This window comes from Dermacentor albipictus, chromosome 1 (genome assembly GCF_038994185.2).
Source record: "Dermacentor albipictus isolate Rhodes 1998 colony chromosome 1, USDA_Dalb.pri_finalv2, whole genome shotgun sequence".
Classification (NCBI taxonomy): Eukaryota; Metazoa; Arthropoda; class Arachnida; order Ixodida; family Ixodidae; genus Dermacentor; species Dermacentor albipictus.
In genome coordinates, this window is record NC_091821.1 from 422,464,169 (window position 1) to 422,490,883 (window position 26,715).

Sequence of the window (26,715 nt, forward strand, 5' to 3'; positions counted from 1 at the left end):
AAGGTTCAAAGGCATTGGCCACCATTCACGTATAGTTGGTTTCTTTTATGCGAAGCATATTACGAGGGCTCAACCCAGCTCCTCAGGCGCGGCGGTGTCGCCTTGAATACCACGTGACACCGTGACGTCACGACAGAGGAGAAGTGGCTTTGGCTCAACTCTTGCAAGATGGGCTGGGTGGGAATCGAACCAGGGTCTCCGGAGTGTGAGACGGAGACGCTACCACTGAGCCACGAGTACGATGCTTCAAAGCGGTACAAAAGCGCCTCTAGTGAATGCGGTGTTGCCTTAGAAACGAGCTGTTTCTAAGGCTCAGGCGTGCGTCGCTTGCTCAGGCGCACATTTCGTTGCCGCGCCGAACGCTGCGTTGCTCGACGCTCACCGCGTCCAATGCGGGGCGTCCAAGGCGAAGCAGAGTAACGCATGAGTTGTTTCTTCGTCTAGCCGAACCAAATATAGCCAAGCAACAGCAGTTCACCAAGCTAAACAGTGGTTCAACAACTAAAATAAAGGCTAGTATGCTTCGCATCCTGGGCTTAACCTTACCTAAGCCACAGCCATTTTTTTTCTTAACTCCGCAATAGAGTAGTAACTCAACACAAAAAACATGTATAACTAAACTATAAAACTAAAACTAAAACATATAAACATAAACATATAAAACTATAAAACTAAAACATATAAAACAAGAACATATCTAACACTTCGTGGCTAATGAAAGCGTCACAAGATAACGCTAAAAGCGCTACTACTGCTCTTTGTTAGTATAATGAACCTGTCCCCGTGCTCCGGTAAACCATAAACTTTAATACGCTTACGAACAGGCTACTTTTGTATGTTATTAACTTGGCGTTCACACTAAGGATGACCACAAATGTACGTCGGTTGTCGATGCACATATCCGTGTCGCCTTATTGTACCGTCGACAGGAGCCACTGGCTCGTTATCCACTTGCAGTGGGCCGTTTCTCTCTCTCTCTCTCTCTCTCTCCTCTACCTATGGAATTGCACAATTCACATGCATCTGCCACCTTCCATCGGTACATATTTTTAGACTGCCCGTACCTACGGGAACGGATTTAGACTGCGCTGCGTTCGAGATTAGCCCGCATTTTTTAGACTCCTCTGTCCCTGGGATCGGCCCACGAAAGAGACAAGAAACATACTACTCACGCTATCTACGATTGTCGTCGGGGAACCGGCTGCGATGAGCATGTTGTACATCTTGCGACCGTCTCTGAGTGCGGCCGCGTAGTGAAGAGGTGTTCGTCCCTCCTGGTGGAGAAAAAAAAAATAAACGAAAACACCTCCGCTGTACTTAAATTCTGCGCGATATAATCCACACGAAAGCCAGCTGCCGCTCGAGTTAAGTTTGTGAGGGACCGCAACGTTATAGACCGCCTGAGCATGTCAAGGGACAGTCCCAGCCACTCTGAAGACAAAATAGGTTTCCCGGAGGTATGATACCCAAGATTTCCTTGTGAATGCTTGCCAAGAAGACAGCGATAGAAAACATTCTTTTGTATGAGAAAAGCAGATCGGTCGACCGGAGCAGCTTAACGCGAACAAAAGCCCAACGAGAACACTGCAGCTTGTGCTTCGGAGGACTCGGGTTTTCGGCGCAACAAAACTTTCAACGTACGTTGTCGTGAGGAAGGCTTCTGTGGGCATGGCACAAATCGAGTGAGTATGCTTGCCTAATTACGTCATCAAATATGTATATACATAAGCGCATCTCTAATACCGTGAGAGCACCTCTGCAGTATCATCCGACAACCGGCCTGCATTTCGACAGTCGCGCTGGACTCCCGACTGTCGAAATACAGCGTGGCTATGCAAGAGTTACATTGATGCATCTCAGTTCTGTATATATTGCAAGAATGCATAGTACCATCCCCTGTTAAAGTAAACGCGCACTCATTATTCTTCCATCGACAACTCTGGCAATTGGCCAAAGAGCCCACAGACAAGCATTTTCACGTACAAGTAAACCATCATGGATAGCTGAAACAACGAATCTAAACACGTTGAACTGAAATGCGAACACATTAGGGCTGACTGAATACCGAAAATAGGCTCTGCAGAAGCCCGCAAGGTGGAAGTTTCATGAAAAGGAAAAAACTGTCATTCACCCGACTGGAGTACGAAGCTACTGAGCAAGCCAATACGGGTTCCCCAGAAATATGTACGCACGTTTGAGCTCACAATAACACATCCTTTCGTTTCCGCTTTCGCCAATTCTTATAATGTTGGCGCAATTTCGGCTTTAACACTCTAGTGTGAGGGCCACGCTATGTCCAGAGATAGATATTATTGATAGGAAAGACAGAGATCGAATAAGTAGCGCTATAGGATAGTGCTCTAGAGTTATTACTCGCTAAAGGTGTCGTGCATTGAAATGACTCGCTCTATTTTCCCTCGTCCACGGATCCAATAAATCATATCAGCCACTTTTTTCTAATGAATGCTTTGGTTATATTGGCTTTATTACTATATAGGCGTCCCTTTTAACAACGGACTGTATCGGCATGTATTCACGGTAAGTCATGAGATATAACGGGAGGGGGGGGGGGGGGGGATTGGTTGCTGTTTATGTTATATCTTGCGTTAAATACAGAACAGAGGCAAGGAACACAGTGGCCTCAACGAGAGCGCGATCTCTGTCTGCTCCCGCCTTCCTTGTCTCTGTTCTGTACTTAGCGGAAGAAATAACATGATAAGATAAAAGCACTGTACCTACATGCAGTATCAGTTCCTTATACCCCTCAGCAAAATAATATTTAGAATCTATAAAAGGGTAGAATCATAAGGTTGAATTTCATACAGTGACTACTACCCTAACTGCCCCAGCGACTCGCGCGCAGATCCGACTGGGACGTTGCTGATGGGCGCTGTAACAACGCTCGGACCTCGCGTAGCGGCTGGCCCAGACTCTGCCGCGCACCACTAGAACAGAACTCACGACGTCCTTGGCACTGAGCGAGTCGCGGAAGTTGTCGGCCAGATGCTGGGCGACGTCCACGTGGCCGTGCATGACGGCCTTGTGGATGGGCGTGGCGCCCATCGAGTCCCGCGCCAGCGAGAGCGACCGGTGGCTCATCAGCGTCTGCACCTCGCGCAGCCGGCCCCGAATCACGGCGCGGTGCACGTCGCTGATCTGCTCCTGAAGGAGACGTCGTCGAAAAGAGGAAAGCGCGCGCGCGCGCTTTGCCAGCTTGCCTAGTCACGTCACTATTGTAGCTCCACACAAACACACACAAAAAAAGAATCGTTGCAACTCGGGCCCCGAGTTGGCGTGAAACAGGTTTATTGAGGAGTGGCACATACCTACAGAAGCACATACCCTGTGGCCAAAGTTGGTGTTAAAGAGATTCATTCCAGGATGGGCGCGTGCCCAGCTGCACATAGCCAGTGAACTAAATTCACATCACAGAGGTTCACTGAAGTGTGGCGCATACATGGCTTCACACGCGCAGTGATCAAAATTTGGGTGAACGGGATTCATTGAAGGGCGGCACATATAGGCAGCGGCGCACATACCCAGTAATACAAGTTCGCGTGAAATGGTTTATGTGATGGCGGCACATACGCAATGTAACATGCACGTGACCCAAGTTGGTCCGACGATAGGTTTCGAACCGGGTTCCCGCACCACAGAGGCTCTAACCACACAGGCGCTCTAACCATTAGACCATGGACTACCCAGTCACTCAAGTTGGCGGGAAGACAGTGAGGGACAGAGAGAGACAGATTGCCAGCTCCGGAAAAATGCGTGAAGTGCCCTTTAGACCATGGACTACCCAGTGACCGAAGTTGGCGGGAAGACGGTGGGAGACAGAGACAGACATATTGCCAGCTCCAGAAAAGTGCGTGAAGTACCCTAAGAATGCTAATGGCATTAACAAGGCGTCTCCATGGCTAATGACTGACGGGAATGCCCCAAGGATCCATGTGGGGCCCTTTTCTTTTGCTGGCACGTATCGATGACTTGCACGGCTATTTCTCAAAAATATTGCATGTTATACGCAGACGGCAGGAATATCAATACACATAACATTATTTGGAATCTTCACAGACATTTAGTGATCTGTGCCTCTAACTGTTCTGCCACCAGCGTGTCACTGTGCATATATATTATCTATGTTCTAGAAGTTAGAGCATCGAGCTTAATTCGGTGCTGAAGGAACTAGGTTCAAAACCAACCATCGGGCCAACTTCTGTCTCTGAGCATATCCTACTGGGTATGGACCGTTCTACAATGAACCTCTTTGACTCCAACATGGGTCACTTGGTATGTGTTACCGGGTATGCGCCATCCTCAATGAGCCTCTCTGACGCCCACTGGGGCCCTTACGTATACGTGCCACAGGATTTGTGCGCCTGTTCAATGACAAAACAATTATTTAACATTTCTCCCGTGCGGGGCGAAATTGAACCACGTACATTTTCTTGAGCCAATCTAGACTGAATATACAGCCTGGTCTGAATATGCACTCTAGTCTGAATATATATTCTCGCAGGCAGCACGCGCAAATTCATCGACACCGCACGATGGCGCAGCTTGCTCAGTGGGCAAGGCGAGAGATGAACGCGGCAGCAAACACGCCTCATACAGAACGCGTCCTGGTGGTAGCGACATGGCACATCGCTACACTGCTCAATGCTAATAGCAATAACGCCGACATTCATCGCGAGACAGATCCTATCGGATTTTTGTTCTAAACAGCCGAAACGGAAATTGAACGTTACAAAACAGCTAATGATGTTCTACGAAAACTGTTGAACTGGCTTGAATCTAATTATCTTCGAGCCAACATAGCTAAAAGCAACTACGTCGTCTTCGCTGCGAAAATCACCCGATTAAGGAGCACTAAATATTTAAGCTTTAATAGCTGTCCTTTGCAAATGGTTAATGGCACAAGATATTTACTTCAGCTTGAGAGCCAACTACAATGGTCATAAACACATGCACGAAACTACACTCACTGCCTACAAAAAGAACCCCAAAACCTTATAAATTACGTCATGTCTTCCTATTACCATACATCATCATCATCATCAGCCTAGTTAGGCCCACTGCAGGGCAAAGGCCTCTCCCATACTTCTCCAACAACCTTGGTCACGTACTAATAGTGGCCATGTCGTCCCGGCAAACTTCCTAATCTCATCCGCCCACCTAACTTTCTGCCACCCCATGCTACGCTTCCCTTCCCTTGGAATCCAGTCCGTAACCCTTAATGAGCATTGGTTATCCTCCCTCCTCATTATATGTCCTGCCCATGCCCATTTCTTTTTCTTGATTTCAACTAAGATGTCATTAACTCGCGTTTGTTCCCTCACCCAATCTGCTCTTTTCTTATCCCTTAACGTTACACCCATCATTCTTCTTTCCATAGCTCGTTGCGTCGTCCTAAATTTGGGCAAAACCATACCATTACCATACACTCCAGACTTTCTATATTGTAGCTTCACACAGTCGTACATTACATATGAAATCAATATTTACGAAATCACGAGCCCACGTACCTTATGGCCCATCATTGTCGCACAAGTAGACTGCGCTTCGAGCTCTGTCCCATTTAAAAAGAATGGGCTTGATTAGATTCACTTGTCCCCTGCTTAAATTGCAACACGTACAACACTGCATTCATTACCATGTTCTCGCATTGCTTTACAAATGATTATGCACAAAATTACTTTGTCTTTCAGTAAACATTGCTTGACACAATATCGTAGCCCCAATACCTAAGAACATGAGTCCAAAATACCACCAGGGACGTAGAAATGCTCGAGCTCGAAAGTTAATGCAGCAATTCGGTGGAAACCCGGATACAGTCTACACAGATGTCGCTCGATGTGGTGCTTACAAATATGCCCTCGCAGTGGTAGGAGCGGCCGCAAATCAAGGGCTTGTGACTTGTGCCACGGCTAGAGTTGCATCTGCGAATACCGCAGAAGCTTCAGCCATCGCGCTAGCTATTAAAACTAAGCACGCTCTGGGACAATCGTCGATAACTCTTACAGATTCCCAAGTCGTATGTAGACTATTCCTCACCGGGAGGCTACCACACAGCACCACTCACCTATTAGGATCCAACCTAACGCAGAAACACATGATCATCTGGTGCCCGGGTCACGCAGGACTCGAGGACAATGAGAGAGCGGACGGCGCAGCTCGTGCTTTTGTCAACCGAGCGGTCGACCACTCTGACGAAAACCCCTTTTTACCACGAGACATCCTTGAGCACCAGCGGCGCGAGCGAAGAAAGTACAGTCCACCACACCCTGACCTATCCAGGCAGGACTCTTATGACTGGCGCCGAATACAGACGCACACATTTCCAAACCTTTATTTGAAAAATGCCATTCACCCAACGCTGTACAGCACTCGCTGTCCTTGGTGCGGAGGCCGGCCAACTCTCGCCCACATTACGTGGGACTGCCAGAACAGGCCACCCAAAATTAATACACCAAAAATAGCCGGCAAACTTTCCGGAAGGGCGCAGTGGGAGACTTGGCTCGCCAGCGAGGACCGGGAGATGCAACTGGCGCTCCTCGACCAAGCACGGCGGACCGCTCAAGCCAGTGGGGCCCTGGACTAGGGGCTCCACCCACTCGCTTTCTGCATTTTTTTTCTTTTAAATAAACGTTTTGATATATATACATATATGTACCGCCGTAAATATGATTTTTCTTCCCTCTTTTTGTACTTCTTCTTTCAGACGCTCATTATGTTTGTATATAGTCTAGAAATCCTTTTTGCAACTTCTACGAGGGTTATGGGGTTCTACCTTTACACAATACCCAATATGTAGCCCTTCGTGCAATAAAGAGCTTGTGAACTTGTGAGCTTATGTGACAGACACTTCTCTCCGCTCTACCTTCTTTAAGACCAACCTCCTTCTCCTCTCGCCCATGGATACGTCAAATCACTGAAATTTCTGTATTTGATTGTGAACACTTTTGATTTTTCCCTGGGTCCCCGCCATTTAGCATCCGTCGATCAAAGCCCAACTCGCCAATATCACGAACTATGCACAGCGCATTACAAGGCGCTTTACTGACACCAAATTTTCATTTCTTCTAAGGTCCATTGAGCAATGGAAATGTTTAGTGGGTGTCATCCGTAGATTACAACTAAATCACTATGTAGACTTGTTGAGCAATTACACTGTCGATACGAAATTATTCTAATGTGCTGTTCTTGCTTCCTGTCAATTTGTCAGTGGTAATGTGCCCGTTTCGGCTGCTTTTTTGTCTTTTCAATGCTTGTAATTCAGCTTATGCCACAGCTAGCCCACTTCTTGCTACAGTATGCAAAAAAAGGCAAAAAAGTGCCAACCGAGAAGGGTAATCGCGAAAAATAAAAATGGAGTGTGATTTTGCATTATCACAGTGGCACGGCGGAAGAGGCTGCTATTGCCCTAGCCATAGTACACGCTTCAACCATGCCGGCACCGGATGGACCTATCACAGTGGTCACTGATTCTCAGACCGCCTGCAGGACTTTGGCACAAGGGAGGGTGACACCCTACACACACCGCATCCTTACATCATTACACCCCACAGCGTTACACAGGGTGCGTATCGTCTGGACGCCTGGACACGCCTCTCTCCATGGTAATGAACGCGCTAATGCGGTAGCCCGAGAGCTCGCTAACCGGGCGCCATTGGAAGAGCTGTCCAACCCAGACGACGCACCGACAGAACCACTGAACTACACTGAAACTCTACAATATTACAGAGATACCAGGAGACACTTCCCTGCACCACATAATTCCCTTAATCGAGAAGATGCCGTTGCGTGGCGACAGCTTCAAACTAATTCATTTCCCTGCCTCTTTTATCTTCACCTCTTCCACCCCACACAATATCCCTCATACTGTCCCTATTGTGGAGCAAAGCCCACAATATATCATTGCACCTGGGAGTGCCCACATCCTCCGGGCTACTCCCGTATTCCTTCACCTTCACCATCCTCCTGGGAGACTGCGCTGACCAGCTCAGACCCGCAAGAGCAGCGACGGCTGATCCGGCGGGCACGCGGAGTGGCGCGGGCCAATGGGGCCCTGAACTAAGGGCTCCACCCTGCGAGGAAGTCGCCCAGTCTGATGACAAATAAATGTTTTCTCTCTCTCTCTCTCTCTCTCTCTTGCATTATCAAAAATATCGTACAATTTGAAGGTCGCTTGCCTTCTGTGTAATGAGGTTCTAAGGACAGCGTTCTCTTTTGCGCACCGTCTTTAGGAATAGAAATAACAAATGCATCGACGCCTTTCGACCAGGAGCTGCGACACTCCAGGGGTGCGTATTTGCATTAATGTGCTCACGATATATCCGGGCACGATGTCCAGGAACTCCTGCACGACGGGGTTCGGGCTGGTCTCGCCCAACAGCCGGTCGCCGTGGCCGTGAAGAACAAGCTCTTCAAGGGCCTCGAGGTTTCCCTGGCCGATGATTTCGCGGATCTGTACCTTCAGGCCCGCTGGCTCTGCAACGGGATAAAAAAAAAAGTCGCAGTTCCGCCCGAAAGACGGAGCACCGATTGCGATAGCGAATTAGTAGATAACTGAACGAAGTAAGAATGGTAGTTTTACCGGCCGTATACACTTGTAAACATTCGCTTGCTAACTAAATTAACAACGATAGAATACGTAAGCGTGACTCAACGAGGACGTAGAAAGAAACAGACACACAGAGACAGCGCTGTCTTTGCGTGTATGCTTCTTTCTACGTCTTTTGTTCAGTCGCGTTTACCCATTCTATCACGAATTCAAACCAACTAGCCCGTGAACGTGTTTAAACTAAATTAACCAGCACGGTGTCCCGCGCGCACAGGTAAACATGAACACATCTCGCTCGATGACAGCGGAAACTGCCTGTGAAAACGCTGGAGTCAGGAATCATGGCAGCAGGCGCTAGCTAATTGACCTTCGTGCATATATCGTTTCAACGTGAACGAAACGTCGAATGCACCGCGCATACGAAGCTACCGGCACTACGCGCACTCTGCAAACATCGCAGATCGCTTTGAAGATAAGGCCAGCATGGGCGCGCACTTCGGCCACGTCGCAGGCTGCTTTCAAGACACATGAGCGCCGGCAACGCGTCCTTACGGCGTCCGCCAAAAGGCATCTACTACGGCGTCCGCGATTCGTGTGGCCAACGCCGTAGTACACGCCGCGGTTGTCTCTACTCTGTACGGAGCGGCGGGCGAGGAGGACATCGAGACACCCTGGCAGCCGCCAGAGAAGAACGACCCTTTTCCCTCGCCCGAACCTCTTGCCTCGCGCGCCACAGGAGAGGGCAAGCATCCGGGCCGCGTTGCTCGCTCGCGCACGCGAGATTCAACCGCGTTCGCCGGCTCACCCTCACAGGCTTTCACTCATACGGAACTTCACGGCGACGCCGACCGTAGAAATGCGCCTGGAGTGGCCACATGATTGCTATCGCGATAAAAAAGTAGTAATAATAAAAATTGTCAGTCTCGCCCGAATTCGGCGAAGCATTGAAAGTGATAGCAAAGTTTAGCTTTGCCCTGAAGGCACCCCAGAACGCTGGCACGACGATGCGGAGCGTCACAACGACGCTGTGGGCTTAGCGCTTGGATGGTATCACGGTGCAAGAATATTATACCCGGATGGTATACACGAGACGAGACCGAAGTGAAAGCCGTCGGCACTGGTCAGCGTCCAAAGAAAGGATTGCATAAATTTGGCTTGACGTCCGACCACGGCGTAATATGCATACGGCTGCTCAGCATGAACTTTAACATGTGTGCGCGCAACGCTGACGCCTGCAGTGGAAGCCAGCTCCGGCAAAGACGATTGGGCGGGGCATGCATGTGCGGTCCACTTGGCTTCGTCGCTTTGCAGGCCAAACGCACTTCGCGTTTCTCGAGGACTTCTTAGCTCCGTCGATGGTAAGACAGCACGACAACCCCGACGCCAACTGCGACGGCGGAAGTCCTCAAACGTCCGTATATCTGTTAAAGCACTAGAGAAAAAAGTGCCGCATTTGAAAGGGAAGTAGTCATGCCATGAGAGGGGCTGGTACACACACAACAAGGAACCATGACCGGACGAGTGAAACACAAACAAAACATTTCAAAACAGGTACGGAGTTCTTATTAGGCACACGAATATCATCCCTTTAGACCTGGACAATACGCTTGTCATAGAATCCCGTTGACCTTGTTTTGATGCACTGAATACTTGTGTCTTGTCTTGATTTTTTTTATTTACTCTTGTCTTGTTCTTTCGATAATACTGCAACATCCTCTTTGTATTACTTCTCCACACTTTCTTACGCAGTGCCCACAAGTGATAGTAAATGAAATAGATTAAATACGTCCTTTATCTGAAGGAAATTTTCAATCTCGCTGCTCGGATATCCCTTTTCTTATTCGTGCCAAATTTGATCACGATTCGAGCCGCGGATCTTGTTGTGAAAGAAGACCCTGCGATTCGCTTTCTGGCTCAGTTACCAGTTTGCTTTCCCGCGCACTTAAACTTGATCTCAATGATCACTTAGGGGCTAAGAATAAATGAGAGCCAAAGATGCACGAGTGGATAAAAAAAATGTGGAGGACGCTTAAGCTTCGCCTTTTAGAGTAGAATGCGATAGCATTCAAAGAGCCCTGACTGCTTTTCATGCTTCCCGGCAACTGCAGCATAGAGAAATAAAAAAAAGTATGACTGCAGCTTATATAACCCTAACGTTTACCGGGAAACGCTGGCGGCGAACGCTATGCACGAAGGTAAGCTTTCTGGTAGAAACGCGGCCTCTTGCGTGGGTCGATCTCCTGTTATTGCTTTGCACTTTTAATATTTCAGTCAGAGAAGAGTCAACATAAAACATATGCGCTGTTGATGTTTTATTTTTCATTAAATGTGTTTGTGGGCTGCCGTTCTCAAAATTTGAAGGAATAACTTTGTAAAGAATGAAAGGTAAGGTGTGAGCAACTTTGGTGGTTGAAGAGTGGTTAGTTATGCGTGGTGCGAAATTAGGTCTGAATTTGTTGCCGTAACGATGTGAGATACCGGACGCGGACGCCGGGTTTTCTGCGACACGGGGCCCTCAACGCTTACGCGTTAGATATCGGCTACATCAGGGACGCAGCTGCGGTGGCGTCCGCGCAACGTCTTGTACCTATCGCAGATGTAACCAAACACACAACTTACATTTATTCATGCAATAAAAAGCTTACATTTTAACGCGACAGCGTTAAGGAGCTCGTGTCGCAGAAAAGCCGGTGTCGTCGGCGTCGGTGGCGTTGGCCGTGAGCGATAAATCCCAGCAGGCATTTCATGAATATAAAACAACTTGCAAGATGGACTGGGTGGGAATCGAACCAGGGTCTCCGGAGTGTGAGACGGAGACACTACCACTCAGCCACGAGTTTTTTTTTTTATTTGCTCAGCCACGAGTTCGATGCTTCAAAGCGGTACAAAAGCGCCTCTAGTGAATGCGGTGTTGCCTTAGAAACGAGCTGTTTCTAAGGCTCAGGCGTGCGTCGCTTGCTCAGGCGCACCTTTCGTTGCCGCGCGGAACGCTGCGTTGCTCGACGCTCACCGCGTCCGATGCGGGGCGCGTAGTCGCTGCGCCGTAGCCCATTGTCTTACACCCCTTGGCGGGTCGACGCTGTCGCGTTCCACTCTTGAAGGCGAAGCTTAAGCGTCCTCCAATTTTTATTTTTTCTCACACTTCTATGTGAAAAAGAATAGCCGGCGTCAAATAAAGGCGACATCTCTCTCCTATGTACAATATAATAAATAAATAAATAAATAAATAAATAAATAAATAAATAAATAAATAAATAAGCTTACATCCTTACAGTTAATGAGGTTCTTATAATCTAATTTTGTAATCGCGCTCGCTTCCATTCGTAGCGGGCCTGTTTGTTTTGCAGAGCGTGTATGGGAATTAGGATACAAAAATACCCCCCACGAGGTCGCAGGGTCGAATCCCGGCCACGGCGGCCTCATTTCGATGGGGGCGAAATGCGAAAACACCCGTGTACGATCTTTTAGAGCTCATTACCAGATCAAAGATGTTTATTTGTTAGGCTGCCTGCATGTTTGTCACATCATCTCAGAAGAAATATTCCTTGATGGACACCGTCTCGCTCGCAGTGAAATGCCATGTTATATCTGTCCTCTTTCTGAAAGAAGTTTTGGATATTCGAAACGGTAATTCAAAAAAGATCGCTTTGGGTTTCATTTTGAAATCAAATATTGTCATTTGGTTTGGAAACATACAGATATAACTGAGAGATAGGGAATGATGGAAGCGAGCGAGCTGGCATCTATCACCGCAAAGGGCACGACCCCCATAGCCCTTCAGGAGGGAAGGGGGAGAAACAGAAATGTAAGATAGACAGAAAGGAAGAAGAGATAACGTGGTTGGGGTAGGGAGTACAAGGGTCCCATTGAAGAGTTGGGAAACGGCGCACTTCTGGCAACTCCATATCACCTCTAGGGAAGATCTGTAATTTGCACAAAAGGAATACGCGCATTTACTGAACTAAAATCAAATTATAATATTACAAACCACAAAATGACGCTTTAACTCGTGCAAACACTAACGCATGTGAAAGAGGGAAGAGGAATCGGGGAGGGGGTGGGGTCGGTTACAAAGTAACAACGACGCAGGCGTCACTGCGCATAAAATTGGCCCTTTAAAGCACTTTGAGTACATATCCGTAGTAATAAAGAAGTATTTCGATGTTAATAAACGCGGTCCTTTCAAGGCCTGTAGTTGGCCAGGGCGGAAAAGGGGAAACGAAGAAAGAAAGTGACACGTAACGAGGACTAGGTAGAATAGCGGCGGCAAAATAATACAGCACGCAGTATAGGAGCGGAAAAGAACGTGTCACCACAGGTAGGGAACTAGTTTAACAAGTCAAAGTCGCAACAATGGCAAATCAGCCCGAACATTGCAGCTACAAGCGTTTCGTAATCGCCACCTCCTTCAGAAATGTCCAGGGGCAGAATCACAGTTTTTTTTTTATTCGTAAGCGCTGCTTTCGAATGGTCGGGTGCATTCGCTAATCACGATTGGTTGACATTAGGTCTTACCAATGATTCCAGCACAAGAACCTTTCGTGAATGCGGACCCGGATTTGGCCCTAACACCACGAATATTTTTCTTACGCAAAAAAATATATTATACGATTGATAGGGTTTTAAATTACAGGCGTGTGTTCGCGAAAGAGTTCTTAAGCTATTGAACCTAAAACTTCTCGTAAGAATTGATTACAGCCAATAGTTATGGTGGACCTATTATTACCGAAGGCGGCCCGACAATAGCAAAAAGCATTTGCAAACGAACAGTTTTGTGAACTCGGCCCTCGAAGCGGAGCGACACGAGCGTTTTGGATTTCGCTCCAACGAGAATGTCAGCCATCGGGACACTGAAACGAAGCCGAGAATTACGTGATCGACCGCAAAACGACATAGTCACTGAGGAACTGTGGTGGTTATTCTGCCAGGCGAACTTAATCGCCTCGAGGTTGTACTGTCGGAGAGCGGAAAGTGGTCGAACCTAGCAGCGCCAGCTGCAAAACATCTGGTTTAGGAGGTGAATTAGTTTAGGAGGTGAGGTTTAGGAGGTTTAGGAGGCCCACTGGTTTAGGAGGTGAATTGCGCACTAAGACAGGACGCCCACCCAATGTATAGGGTGCCCCCCCCCCTTTTTTTTTTTCGATAGCGAAAGCTCCATTTCTCGAGGTACAACTCCCAAGGACACTCTCGGGGTGCCTTTGACCTTCAGCCTCAGGCGCGCAAGTGTGAAGGTGTGACGTCACGACACGTGATCCGCTGCGGAGAGGCGTCGCCGCTGCGCTCGCTGGAGCCTCGCCGCTGTGTACCACGTGACTAGGCGAGAATTTAACAGCCGTTTCGCCGGCGCTTGGTCGCTCAGTTGGCTCAGTCTCGCCATGGACGAAGCATGCGCCGGTGCGAGCGCGTCAACTCTTCGCCGCAGGCGCCAAGCTGAGTCCGAGCACCCTGCCGATATAGCTCGCCGGGAACAAGCACTGAAGAACCGTGTCTAACCATGCTTAACAGAGCTTTCGCTCGTATAACTATAGGTTCAAGCCACGTTGAAACCCAGTCACGTTTTTTTTTTCACATTCAGAATTTATAAAGATAGCCTGTGGCATACAGCGTAGTGGACCCCAGGCGGTCTAAATTATTCCGGAGTACCCCACTACGACGTGCCTCAAATCAGATCGTGCTTTTGGCACGTAAAACCCCATAATTTAATTTAATTAATTTAAGTCCATGAGGCTGACTACTCGAAGGGGCGTACTACATTACTCGCACGAGAAATTTAAATACATAATTGGCTAATGAAAACAAATGATTAATTACCACTTAAATCAAACACGTCATGGTACATATTGCAATTTACGAATCGTACGGTCGACGAGTTTGCAAGCCATACACACTTGGAATGACATTTGAAGATCGCACGGATTTCGAGATAGGCGCCGTCTCACTTGCGGTAAAAATGCACTATTGTTTCACTCACTTTTTTAAATAAACCACTGTTTTGTACACAGCAGCCCAGAAGTAACTAGAACGCCCATGTATTTCGTAGCACACTTTGGGAATGAATACTTCGAAACTGTTGTTATCCTGAAAATTTGTTGCAAGTGAATACGCCTGGCAAATTCACCGGCTACAATTTGTAAATTACAGTATGGGCCATGAAGTAAGTAATGAAAAAGCTAATAATTAAATTTTTGGTAATTAGTCGATTATGCGTTTCGAGTTCTCGTGCAACTAAAGTCCGCTTCTTTCGAGTATTCCAGCTCAGTGGCTATAATAGTGCTATCGGCCACAGGTGTTAAAAAAACGGTTATGCGTGCTCCCCCCCCCCCCCCAAAAAAAAAACGGCATGCAAACGGCTCATGGTGATGAAACATCAATAATACCGCAATACGCAAGACATGCGCTGCTGGCATCAGCTCGACCATAGAGCATCTTCCACGAGACTGCATCGGCCTGCAAAACAAAAGAGTCCAGTACTTGGATCCTCCTATCACGTATTCATTGCAACACGTATTTGCAACGCAAACTCCTGCGCAGCCTCAGTGAACGTGCCAAAGAGAGATTGAGTTTGGGCATTCGGACAGTGAGAATCACCGCACATGCATGAAGTGCGCGCGCGTTCTCCCTTTTTTTCGTCTGTGAATTTATTAAAAGGAATCAATCGATCCATTCGAAAAGTAAGTCTCGATTCACTTACTTGCGGAGTAGCCACGAATGCTGGCAGTGCTGTTTTCGCCGGACTTTCTCCTGCGATGTTTGGCCTTCTTGGAGCGGCTCGACGAGGTGCCTTCTTTGAGTTGCTCTAGTGTCAGCTCGCCGGGTGCGTCGAGGTAGAAGTCCGGGGTGTGGCCGTACTGCGCGAGCAATGCGCGCGTCACTTCCGTTTATTTTATCCCGAAGAAAGAAAGAGAGAGAGAGAGAGAGAGAGAGAGAGAGAGCAAACAGAGTAAAGACAGGGAGGTCAACCGGACGAGCGCCCGGTTTGCTACCCTACACTGGAGGTAAGGGAAAGGAGGAGTAGAAAGAATAAAAGAGGAAGGAAGTGATGACTGTGTGCGCAGTGAAGCATCGTGACACCAAAGTGGAGTTCCATAGCTGGTGACCTGCGTTGATGACATCTGGGGTGACCAAAGAGCCAGTGGTCGTTACGCGAATAGGAGGCTGCAGGTGGGCTATAGGGCTTATCCCGAAACACTGGCAAACTCCTGGGGGGATTACTACAGCAGTGAGAACAAGTACACGAATAGAAATGTATAGAAAAAAAATAGACACTGCCTAATAGAAAATACAAGGATGAAACACCCGTACAAACAATGACATGTAAAGCAAATGGACGCGGGTATTTGCCTAAAATTGATCGTGAGAAACATACGGAATACTGTTGGCGCTACTTAAGAAAAGGCATACAAAATACAGGCGCAAGGAACTGCAGACAAAATATACCGAAGAAAATATATCGAAAAGGGCGATACCTAATTTTATGCGGGCGCTGAAGCAGCTTTCTCCGAGTATTCACCGAACATTAACATTGTCGGCTAAACAATAACACCTCCTATCTACACAGTTATCCAGTCTAGACCGAATTTCGAGACGAAAACACTTGTAAAAGCGAAAATGAGAGCAGGTGAAATGCACTTGTGGTTTAGCAACCAACGGGTATAATGAGAGGTTCAGGGTAGTTCTCACCTAAACACGCAGACGTCCGATACAGGTAGCGAGAATGTAATGCATAGAATAAGCTGCTTTTAAGGCTAGAACATCCTGAGATCTACAAGTAAATAGGTACGCCTTCCCCTTCCCCCCCCCCTCAAAAGAAAAAGAACAAAAAAGTTGCAAGCCGTTTCTCTTACGCCGAGTTCTTTACTTCATGTCCAGTTGCCGATATTACTCACACGTACAAACTGTAGTGCGGAAGTATTGTGTCGAAAGATCAGGCAGCTTTCTCTCGAAATTCGGACAAGTGCAGATGGAACTGGTGTGCGTCACCATAACGGTCCTCTAACGTGCTTTTGCATTCTTATCACGCTTTAGCCATCGAAATTGTCACTGCAGTTGTCATGGAGTCACAAGCGCCAGGTCTGTTTTCGCGCGCAAGCTGCGAAAGCAGGCAAAGGCGGAACAAATTCCTGTGTCCGATGGCCAAGCGGTGACTGCAGCACGCTGCCACCGAAGGAATCGCGCTATAAAAGCGGTCGCGGTCACTCACAACATCGGTGGCGTTCTCGTCGGACCCCGCCGTCTTTAGCATCCGGTAGATCTCGCCGTTGTCCTGCAGCACGGCAGCGTAGTGCAACGGCGTCCTGCCTTGCTGCAAACGCGCAAGAGAATAGCGCACGTCTTTGTAGCACATTCCACTTCGTCGATGTTTTCACTTAGCATAGCGCATACGTGTATATTTTGTGCTACCTGAGAAGTTTATGAGAAAGTAGAAAGTAAGTAATGTACAATGAGTGCTGAGGCAATCGAGTTGAAAGGTAGATATGCTTTGTGTCAGCGAAAGCCCATCGTATAGGCCAGTAACGCACACACACACCCACACACACGCAAGTGAAAATCCATCGTATTGGCCAGTAACGCACGCACGCACGCACGCACGCACACGCGCACACACACACACACACGAACGCACACACACGCACGTACGTAATAACAAACACGCGCGTCAAAACTTTTTTCGCTGAAGCTGACACTAAAGGAAGAAAGCGAGATAAGAAAGAAAGGAAGGCTACGTGCTGAAATATCCGCAAGAAGAGCCCGCGCGATAAACAAAAGCCTAGAGATTATTGACAAATACATTAAGAGGCTGTAAGTTGACTTGCGATAACGCTATGAGCGTGCGAACAGCAATTTTCGAGACCGAATCGAATGTGAATCGAACAGTACCGGAAGCGAAAGGAATTCGAACTTAACGAGCACGTGACCCACCTCCCCCTAAATTTCTGTGTACGAGATGCTGCCGGTCCATCTTCGGCAAAATGCACTGATTGCCCCCCTCCCCCTGCCCCCCACCCCGGAAATATATTCGAGGTTACACCACTGCTTGTGCTGAAGTTTTATGTTTGATCGCATGCAGCTGACGATTTAAGATATGCAATATCTATTCGAGAAACACTCGTATTTACGAATAATGACTGTTCGACTCGAGGACCCAATCTAATTGGACAATATTCGATTCGTTGATCGGAAGTTTTGAAGTTCGTACACCCCTACAGACGACACTGTAGTTAAAAGGTACGCCACCTTCGTATCAGTCATGCGCATGCACGGGATAGACAAAGTTGACTTCATCACAGTCTCGTTACTCTTGCCTGGTGCCACGAGGAAGACATTTTCTTCAATTGCGACTCACGTGGTCCCTCGTGTGCATGACCGCGGGGAAGTGCTGCACGAAGTAGGCGACCAGGGCGCGCTGCTGGAAGAGCACGGCCTTGTGCAGCGGGCTGGCGCCCTGCTGGTCGCGGCAGTAGGCCAGCTGCCGGCGCTCCTCGGCCAGGTTGCGCACCTCCTCCAGGCGGCCCTGCATGGCGCCCTCGTGCATCTCCTCCATCTGCGCCTGCGCAGTGGTGGCGCCGGCCACGGCGGCGAGCCCGAAGGCGGAAGGGTCGCTGAATAAGGCTTCGTCAGCAGCACGTGCGCTCACATGCGCTCAAATCGTGCGTTGGACACTCGAAAAAGAAAGAGGCAGGCTAACAGTCCTTTGTGCAGACGAGAGATATACCCTGTGTATATCCACGTGACAATGAAAGCGGTACGGTAAACGGTCAACGTTGGCCAAGTGTGCGGTCAGCGAGGCCCAACTGTAGTGCCAATATGGCGGAAGTTTAGTTGGTAAACCGTACTCTCAGGCGAATAGCGCAATAATCACAAAGCATAACAAGAGGAACTCTGTATATCTGTCTCTGTCACTCTGTGTCCTCTCATTGCACAAAATACTCGTCTGGGCCGCCACGCGAAACTCAAATTGAAAGAACTGTGGCATGCATTAAGTTCGATGCCTACCGATAGAGTTAGGTACGTTTATGCTGCCCGAAGCAATCTGGTTTGTTCCAACGTGACCATCTGGTCTCTTTTCATAATAGCGTAAGCTGCATGACGAGGCTTCGACAAATGATCACTGTGAATAGATGCTTCCTCGGGCGCACTGCAGAAACGAAAGGATCTCGCAGCGAATTCCAGTACTCAATGTCCTGCATCAGCGCTCTTTGTTCCATGCGAAGAAATTTCGACCTTCATGTATGCGCGGACAAGGCAACCATCGGATGTTGAAGCTGCATCCTTGTTTTAAACGTCGTCTCGATTCATTTGAAACGCACTTCACGTTTGCTTTTCGTCGTCTGTGTCGGCACAACAGCGTAGGTCGAGTTAGTATCGATTTTCCCGAAAGCTGACAACCATACTATGATTAAAGCGCTTCCATACAGTTCCGCCTACATCCGACTTAATATCCAGTTTATCATTTTACGTCATTGCTTGCAAGTTGATATTGGTAAAAGACTTTAAAAAATTATATGGTTAATTGGTGCCAAAATTACACATTGAATAGAGGGACGCGGTCTAGTGGAGGGTTCCGGATAAATTTTCGACCCCCTTGGATACCTTAAAGCAAACTCAAATATAAGTAAACAAGCTTTCTTTGGCATTTGGTTCCCACCAAAATACGCCCCACACGGCCGCGGGAATCAAACCTACGACCATGTAGTCAGCAGTGGAACGCGGTCAGAGTAACTGAGCCAGAGCGCCGAATTTTGAAAATGGTTTCATTTTTTTTCCCATTTTTATTACCTTAAAGACCTGTTCGGTGAAAGGTTCGGTGGGTAACATCGATAAAGCGTTAATAAATCTAATGCAATACAAATACATCAATGGGAAATCAGTGAATGTCAGACAGATAAGCGCAATTAAAAGTAAACACTGGAGTGGAGTGAAAATAAACCTTAAAAATAAAAAAAAACATCTGACATTTAAACTCAACGTATGAATAAAATGAAAACAAAGTGATATACTAAACGCAATGGCACTCAAATAGGAAACCTATTAACGACGGCAATGCGGTGTATATTGTACAGTTGGGTGTCAGGCGCCCATTCCATGCATGGCTCCTGACACCTGCTACGCGCTGCAGCGCGTACCTGCACGGCGGGCACCTGCTTGAGGAAGCGGGCCACCTGCGGGATGCGCGAGGAGCGCCCTCGCAGCTGGTCCCCGTAGCCGTCGAGCAGCGCCTGCTCCAGCTTGTCGAGCGCGCCCAGCTTCAGCCAGAACGCGATCGGGTCGTCGCTGGCCGACGCCATGGTGCGCCCAAGGGCATGGTCCCCTGCGGGGGAGGGGGCTCCGGGCCACGCGCCCCCACTCTCGCAACGCTACGCCACGGCTGCGCCCGCCGTGCCACCTGCGCGAAACAGAGGGCACTGTGTTGGGAAGGCCCGTTCGGCATAGAGTCTCTCACTATAACACCTAGAGGGTAATCTGGCGCCACCGTCTATGGGAGTTTCTAAGGGGGAACCGTTCTGTCATGGGAATGACGGTATATGTGTCTGCGAGGCTCGTGTTGGCTGCTTTCGTAAGAGGCTTCGTCTAAAACGTGGATATGGCTACGCAAATAACGCGTTCTCAAAGTAAAATCTTCATAAAATGTTTCCATTCACACATATTACATCTTTACTCACCCACAATGCATGACCAAGCGAAGAAAAGCAAGAACAGACGACCAACTGTTTCAAAGCGAGCGAGAACTTTGTCGTCTGTCCTCCAACTTTAGCGGCCCGATGATATTTTTTACGTAACATGTAGTCGTACACACAATAACAAGTTCTCATAGTTAAACAAAACATGTTTTCGCGTAATAATAAAGCTAAAACAGCTTTTCACGTGCTGTTCTAGTAGAAAGTGAATCATTGTGACAGACGGAACGGTGCTTGCCAAGCGCGTCTTCAAGGTGTCCTCATAGAGAAAGAAATTCAATTTCTTTCTCTATGGTGTCCTGCCTCTACGAGAAGGATGCCAATCCGAAGTCACAATATACTGGCATTCCCATGCATACCACAGCGCAGCAGCGCCAAATTTCCTTCTAGGTAATGTAGTGAGAAACTCTATGCCGTTCGGTACACGGCGATAGGCCTAAGAACGGGTGACAGACGCGACACAAGACAAAACCGTACACAACGCCAGCTGTTTCTTTTTCTTTTCTTTTTTCTTTTTTGATAGAGGCATACACGCACAGAGGCTTTCGAGACTATATTGACAAGTTCGTTCTCCGTTTCGCGCACACAACGTAACGTGGGCAAATCAGAACATTCCGTCTGGTGTTGCATGGTGGCGCTTTATGGCAGATTGCTACATGCGCTTGCGAGACCACAAGCTTTTCCCTACAAAACGTGAGACCGCGCCTTACAGAATGATTTCTGTTTCAGGCGGCTAAGCTGACCATACGTGAAGCAATGCAACCAACACGGCAATACAAAGGAACAGAAGGCGCACCAGTGTCTGCTGCCTTTATACGAGAGAGTGGGAGGAACTGGAAACAATGATGTGGCTGGACCCGTCACATGCTTCGGTGAACCCGATAAAGGTGCTCTTTTGTCGCTGTCGCCTGCGAAGCACTTACACATCGCTCGTGTTGCTAACCCTGCAGCCGAAAATGCTAGTAAAGGAATAACTTCGCACCTGATTTGAAAGAAAGTGATCATGTCTCTGCTGGCTGCAGTTTTGTTCAGCTCGAACATTACAGTGTCTGACACTTTCAAACGAACCACCTGTCAATATTCCGCCATCAATCACAGCTGATATATGACAAACAGCCTGTCGGCTAGTTTTTAAATATTGAGAGGAGCTGCCTGTTGAACAGTCACTTCTTTCCCGATAAACGTGATAAAATGTTGCGGTTACATCGGCTTTATTTCCCGGTTGCTGTGCCTTTTTAGGGCAGACCATTCTTTTATAACCTTTATTTCGTCATTTGCTTTGCATTCGCCCTGTCACGAGGAACCATGATTTAGAGTTATCTTATTTTCCGCCTGTGTCATTTGATGCCATGTAATGGGCCCAGTCAAGCTAGAACCTCGGCTTTGAGTCCAGGGGCCCTATAACATAAAACTATTCCGATATGTTTTTATTTCATCTCCTGACGTCAAATTTGCGTAACCACCGACGCAAGAATCGGGCGGTGACCCGCAAGGTTGTCTGAACAGACTAATATAAAACGCTCTCCTCCTTTATAGGAGGTCACTTTTGTTTGCTTTAAGAACGAATTTCCTATACACTGATCATTGCCTATACATTGCCTATACACTGATCGGCTCGTCTTATTTAATTATCTGACAAGAGCAGAGGAGCACGCTCAAGTGGAGAGGGATTCGATGGGGCCGAGCCAGTGCAGTGAATATCGATAACCGGATGAAGAGGGTGGTGCTGGCGTCTGCGATTGGTCTGCTTTCTCTTACTTAGCTTGCGGTGGCTCGTCGAGAATCGCGGCAGCATGCAACGGAAGCTCAAGAATGACGCTAGAACGGATCCTCAGCAAAGAATAGCTGGCAGAACGAGGTTGGAAACATGCCGAAAGTGCTCAAAAACGTTACACGACCATGCAAAAAACTGGCTGTGGCTTAGCTAAGGTTAAGCCCAGGATGCGAAGCATAGTAGCCTTTATTTTAAAGCGACAGCGTTAAGGAGCTCGTGTCGCAGAAAAGCCGGTGTCGTCGGCGTCGGCTCAGGCGTGCGGCGCTTGCTCAGGCGCACATTTCGTTGTCGCGCCGAACGCTGCGTTGCTCGACGCTCACCGCGTCCGATGCGGGGCGCGTAGTCGCTGCGCCGCAGCAAAGCCACCTAGAAACAGTCTCTGTAGCACGCCGCAACCTTCGCTTCTCATTCCAACGAGCAGCTCTGTCTCCAGGAGTCATCTCACCTCGTGAGTGTCTAGCAGAGGCAAGCGCAGCTGCTTATATACCGCCGCGACGCCGCGAGCGACGGCGCGAGTTGGAGCCCCGTTTCTCCTCTGTCGTGACGTCACGGTGTCACGTGGTATTGAAGGCGACACCGCCGCGCCTGAGGAGCTGGGTTGAGCTCTAGTAATATGCTTCGCATAAAAGCTTTACTGTATGCAAATAAACTCATGCTATCCGGCAGGTGCGAGTAGCCAGTGCTTGAGCCATCGGCGGCAGCCATCTTTTATTCACTTCGGAACGGGGCAGCCTGTGGCTATTCAGAAGAAAACTCTGTTTTGTTCGGCATATTAATGCACCTTTAACGCGTACACGTCACTTTGACGTGGTGAGTTCTCGCGGTTTTGTGACGCCGCGTGGCAGACAGGTCAAGTGGGTGTCGCCCGAAAACTTTTGACGAATAGCCCAGCGATGATAACGAAAATTCGTCGAATCATAAATAACTATTTTTCTTTTGTTCTTTCCAGTCATGCATACTCAGTGCGTTCACGTCATATCAGATGGGGAGCTTTCGCGGTTTTCGTGACGTCGCGGGACAGACAGTCGAAGTGGGGGTGGTTCAAATATGTTTTTGACCTATGGCGGAGGGCTGTTTGCAGAATTGGAATAGAAAAGTTTGGAATAGCTTCCGCCATAAGCACAATTACTCCATGCATCTAGAAATACGGAGCACGCCCTTTACTTAGTGCGCATGCGCGTCCCTGCCTGTACTGGCTCGACGAAAGAAAACAATAACCAGGTGGTGGTGGTAACAACTTTATTGAGATTCTGCTCAGTGGCAGGCCCGAGTCCTAGGATGGCCCCTCACGAGGAGCGACCCTTTCGGCCCAGGCAACGGGGGCTTTTTGTAGTTTTTCATCCGGCGTTCTGAGCAGCTCCTCCCACGTCTGTTATGAGATAACAAACTACTACAAGCAAAAAAGGCGAATCTACCCGCCTCCAAACGCAAGCTTCACGCGAGCGCAAGCCTCGATCCTGCGTCGAATCCAAACTAAGTCGTTCCCCAGCCCACATTGGCTGGCCATAATTACCAACGGGCAATGGAACCCAATATGTCAAAACTGCACAAATCAGACATTGGCTACCCAAAATCACATTCTTTGGGGGTGCGAGGGCTTACCCCCTCCCAGGTTGCTCCTGCCAGCTCCCTCAAAACAATAACCAAAATGGTTTAGAGGCCGAAGCGTTTTGCTCTGTGCCGAGTGGAAGTATTCAACATGGCTGCCTCCGTGTCGAGTACGCAGCGGCCACACTGTTTCCGTCATTATCATCGGTCCCCGGCCGGGACTGGCGCGCCGCTTAGATACATCGCTGAGCACTGCGGCTGCTGCTGCCGCCCGCTGTCGGCGGCCACGGTCGAGCGCGTCTCCACCCGCGCGGAAACAAGCGCGCGAGCGTTTCCGCATTTTGTCCGCGCGCCGCCTACAGAGCGACGCTGGTCGCGTCGAGCGCAGTGCTTCTCCTCCTTCTTCGATTTCTTTGCTTTCTCTCTTTCACTCCTGTATCTCTCGCTTTTGCGTGCCGCAACCTCAAGCCCTCTGCGCGCATGGCCCACTTGCAGCACTCTCTGAATTGCACGTCGCAGCTCGCGGGAACGGACGAAAGAGCGAGCTTTTCTCTGCCACGCGTCTTGCATCTGTGAGGCCAACCAGTTGTTGCTGTTGTTGGGCACGCCTTTACTGAATTTCAAAATTGCGGCATAGTCACATAAGAGCACATGCATCGAAGGATGGAAGGATCATGGATGTAAGGGAACGTACAATAGAACGAAACGGGACTATGGCAGGAAGGCACAAAAGGTAGTGACCGTGGTAGATGGAAGAGTGTGTTGTTTATCAGAGCATGTCACTCAAGCCGGAAAGCAGAGAAAAAAGAAGGAAAGGTAGGAAGAAAAAGTCACAGTTTCACCCGACAGGCGAAGCACTGATTGCGACAGCAAATTATTAGACAGTTGTATGACGCGAGGTTAGTCGCTTTATCAGCTGAATAAAGTGCCGTAAACATTCGCTTGTTAACTAAATAACTAAGCACGTTGTCACGCGCGCACAGGCGAACAGGAACACATCGCACTCGATGACCGCGCCCATTCGCTGCCAGAACGCTGGCGTGATGAAGAGCGGCAGCAGTGGCGAGCGAATTCCCTTTCGTGCTGCCTCCCGCTTCAACGCGAAGTAGGGGCCCGAGAACACAGCGCACACGAAGCCATCAGCTATCTCAGGTCTGCTAGCCTTCGAACTCGGCGCAAATTTGCTCCAAGATAAGACGCGCGCGGCCGCGCTCAGTTTCCGCAGCTGGACTTGAAGAGGAGATGCGGACTAACCATGGAGTCACAAAAATGCTGACAATAATCTGTTTATTACGATTTGATGGTGTTTGCGGGCTCATTTATTGTGTCAGGTGAGTGGGTGATTGCTAATACAAGCTCTTCAGTGATTATCTATAATATACCGTTAATAAAAGTACCAATGTTACGTCGTTTCGTTCTAAAGTGCTGTGCACGTTATTGAAACAAAGTTGTGGATCTCTTTCAAATTTCTTATATGACCTCGTAAATGTAGGAATAAATATACTTTATTTTACTGTATCGCCAGTCATGTCCCGTTTTAACATGAAAATAATTGAAACATCAGCTTAAAACACACACTTAAATTATTTATTGGCTTCAAGAATCAGGAGGAAGGGAAAAACTAATCCTTTGCCTTTTCTGACAGAAAGAAACCCATCGAGTATTCCGTCACACATGGTAGTGCTTTCTGGTCAAATTGTCGTGTGTATAGTTTACTCTGCACACCGACATGCGGGCTTTATTTTACCCGCAGTCTTACTGTGTGGCTTTTTCCCCCTTACCATTACCGTGAGAGCTGGTATAAACAAATCCCGTACATAAATCTGTACTCTATGACGGCAAGTGACAAAAAAAAAGCAACAAGAAACTGCCGTAAAAATTTTGTAGCCACCGCATTTCGGCAACACCGCACGAATCCGTTTGCAGTTGGGCATTTCTTAGGCCAGAGTGCATTTAAAAATAAGAAAGTGTGGGGTTTTATGTGCTAAAAACACAATGCCATTATGAGGCACGCCGTAGTGGGGCACTGCGGAATAATTTGGCCACCTAAGGTTCTTTAACGTGCACCCAATGCACGGTACACGGGCGCTTTTGCATTTCTCCCCCATCGAAATGCGATCGCCGCGGCTGGGATTCGATCCCGCGACCTCGTGCTTAGCAGAGCTAAGCCACCGCGGCGGCTACAGCGCCGTTCGATCTTCGCACACTGTTTCGCCATCGAGTAAACCTTACTGGACGGTCGCCAGCTGCTCTTCGGGAGGCGTTCCTGTGCCGTCAAGTTTGATTTGCGGCGTCACCTGTCTATCTGTCTACACGATCGAATCCATCGGGAACGTTCATTCCGGCTGTCGCGGTTCGCTAGACGGCTGACAGACTGGAGTCATTTGGTGGCCCTGTCACACGTCGATTTGGTATCGTCGATTTGGTATCGTCGATTTGGTATCGTATCATGTTAGCGTACTGCAAAAAAAAAAATGCGGGAAAGGGACATGTGTGGCAATACTGTGGTTATGAGGAGGTTAGCGATGTATTTGTTGAATCATTTGCAACTGCTTTCCGCCGTCAAACGGCAGGCCGTAGACAAGCTGCACAGTGAAGTCACGCAGTTGCCTCTGCCGTGACGTTCCGTGTGGCAAAAAAAAAAAAAGAAGAGGTGGGAAAATCTTAAGTGCCTCGAGTTTGCTCGGCCGGCATGATTAAAATATATGGCCAAATATACAAAACTTAACAAAGCAAAGATGCGAAAGTCGAACTTCTAAGACGTGTCCGAACGTAGTCGTCTTTTCTTTCTTTCTTCTTTTTGTTGTTGTGTTATACATGTCTGTTTCACCGTTAGGGATTTTCCAGGTTCACTCTCTGTTGCTACGTTTCCTGAAAAAGGTGTTCATTATTCTCAGCTTATTGCTTTCTACGAATACTACCAGCATCTCTCCTCTAACGTTTCCAGAATCGACGCCGTAGTTGCCAATCGCCTGCTCACCCGCCTGCTTACCCCCCCCCCCCCTTTGCATTAAAGTCACCCATCACTACTGTATACCGAGTTTGCACTTTTCTCATCGTTAATTCCGCATGTTCATAAAACTGATCTACTTCCTTATCATCATGACTACACGTTGGAGCGTAGGCTTGCACTACCTTTAATCTATACCTCTTAT

General features: G+C 48.3%; 1 protein-coding gene across 4 annotated transcripts in view; it reads right to left on the reverse strand.

Moving 5' to 3' along the window:
- LOC135896859 (serine/threonine-protein phosphatase 6 regulatory ankyrin repeat subunit B-like) overlaps positions 1-20,071 on the reverse strand; it is a 90,874-nt gene extending 70,803 nt beyond the window's left edge. The window contains exons 1-9 of one of the 4 annotated variants that reach the window (XM_070532260.1): positions 20,012-20,071; positions 19,687-19,946; positions 17,907-18,110; positions 16,764-16,865; positions 15,255-15,411; positions 8,330-8,490; positions 7,968-8,087; positions 2,962-3,162; positions 1,173-1,274 (exon numbers count right to left, since the gene is read on the reverse strand). In XM_070532260.1, coding sequence (XP_070388361.1) covers positions 1,173-1,274; positions 2,962-3,162; positions 7,968-8,087; positions 8,330-8,490; positions 15,255-15,411; positions 16,764-16,865; positions 17,907-18,110; positions 19,687-19,848 — 1,209 coding nt within the window. In that variant the 5' untranslated portion in view covers positions 19,849-19,946; positions 20,012-20,071. Of the gene's footprint in view, positions 1-1,172; positions 1,275-2,961; positions 3,163-7,967; positions 8,088-8,329; positions 8,491-9,058; positions 9,097-9,635; positions 9,761-15,254; positions 15,412-16,763; positions 16,866-17,906; positions 18,111-19,686; positions 19,947-20,011 lie in introns of those variants that run through there. The other 3 variants (XM_065425366.2, XM_070532261.1, XM_070532262.1) reach the window with 3 other exon arrangements.
- Between the last annotated feature and the right edge of the window lie 6,644 nt (positions 20,072-26,715).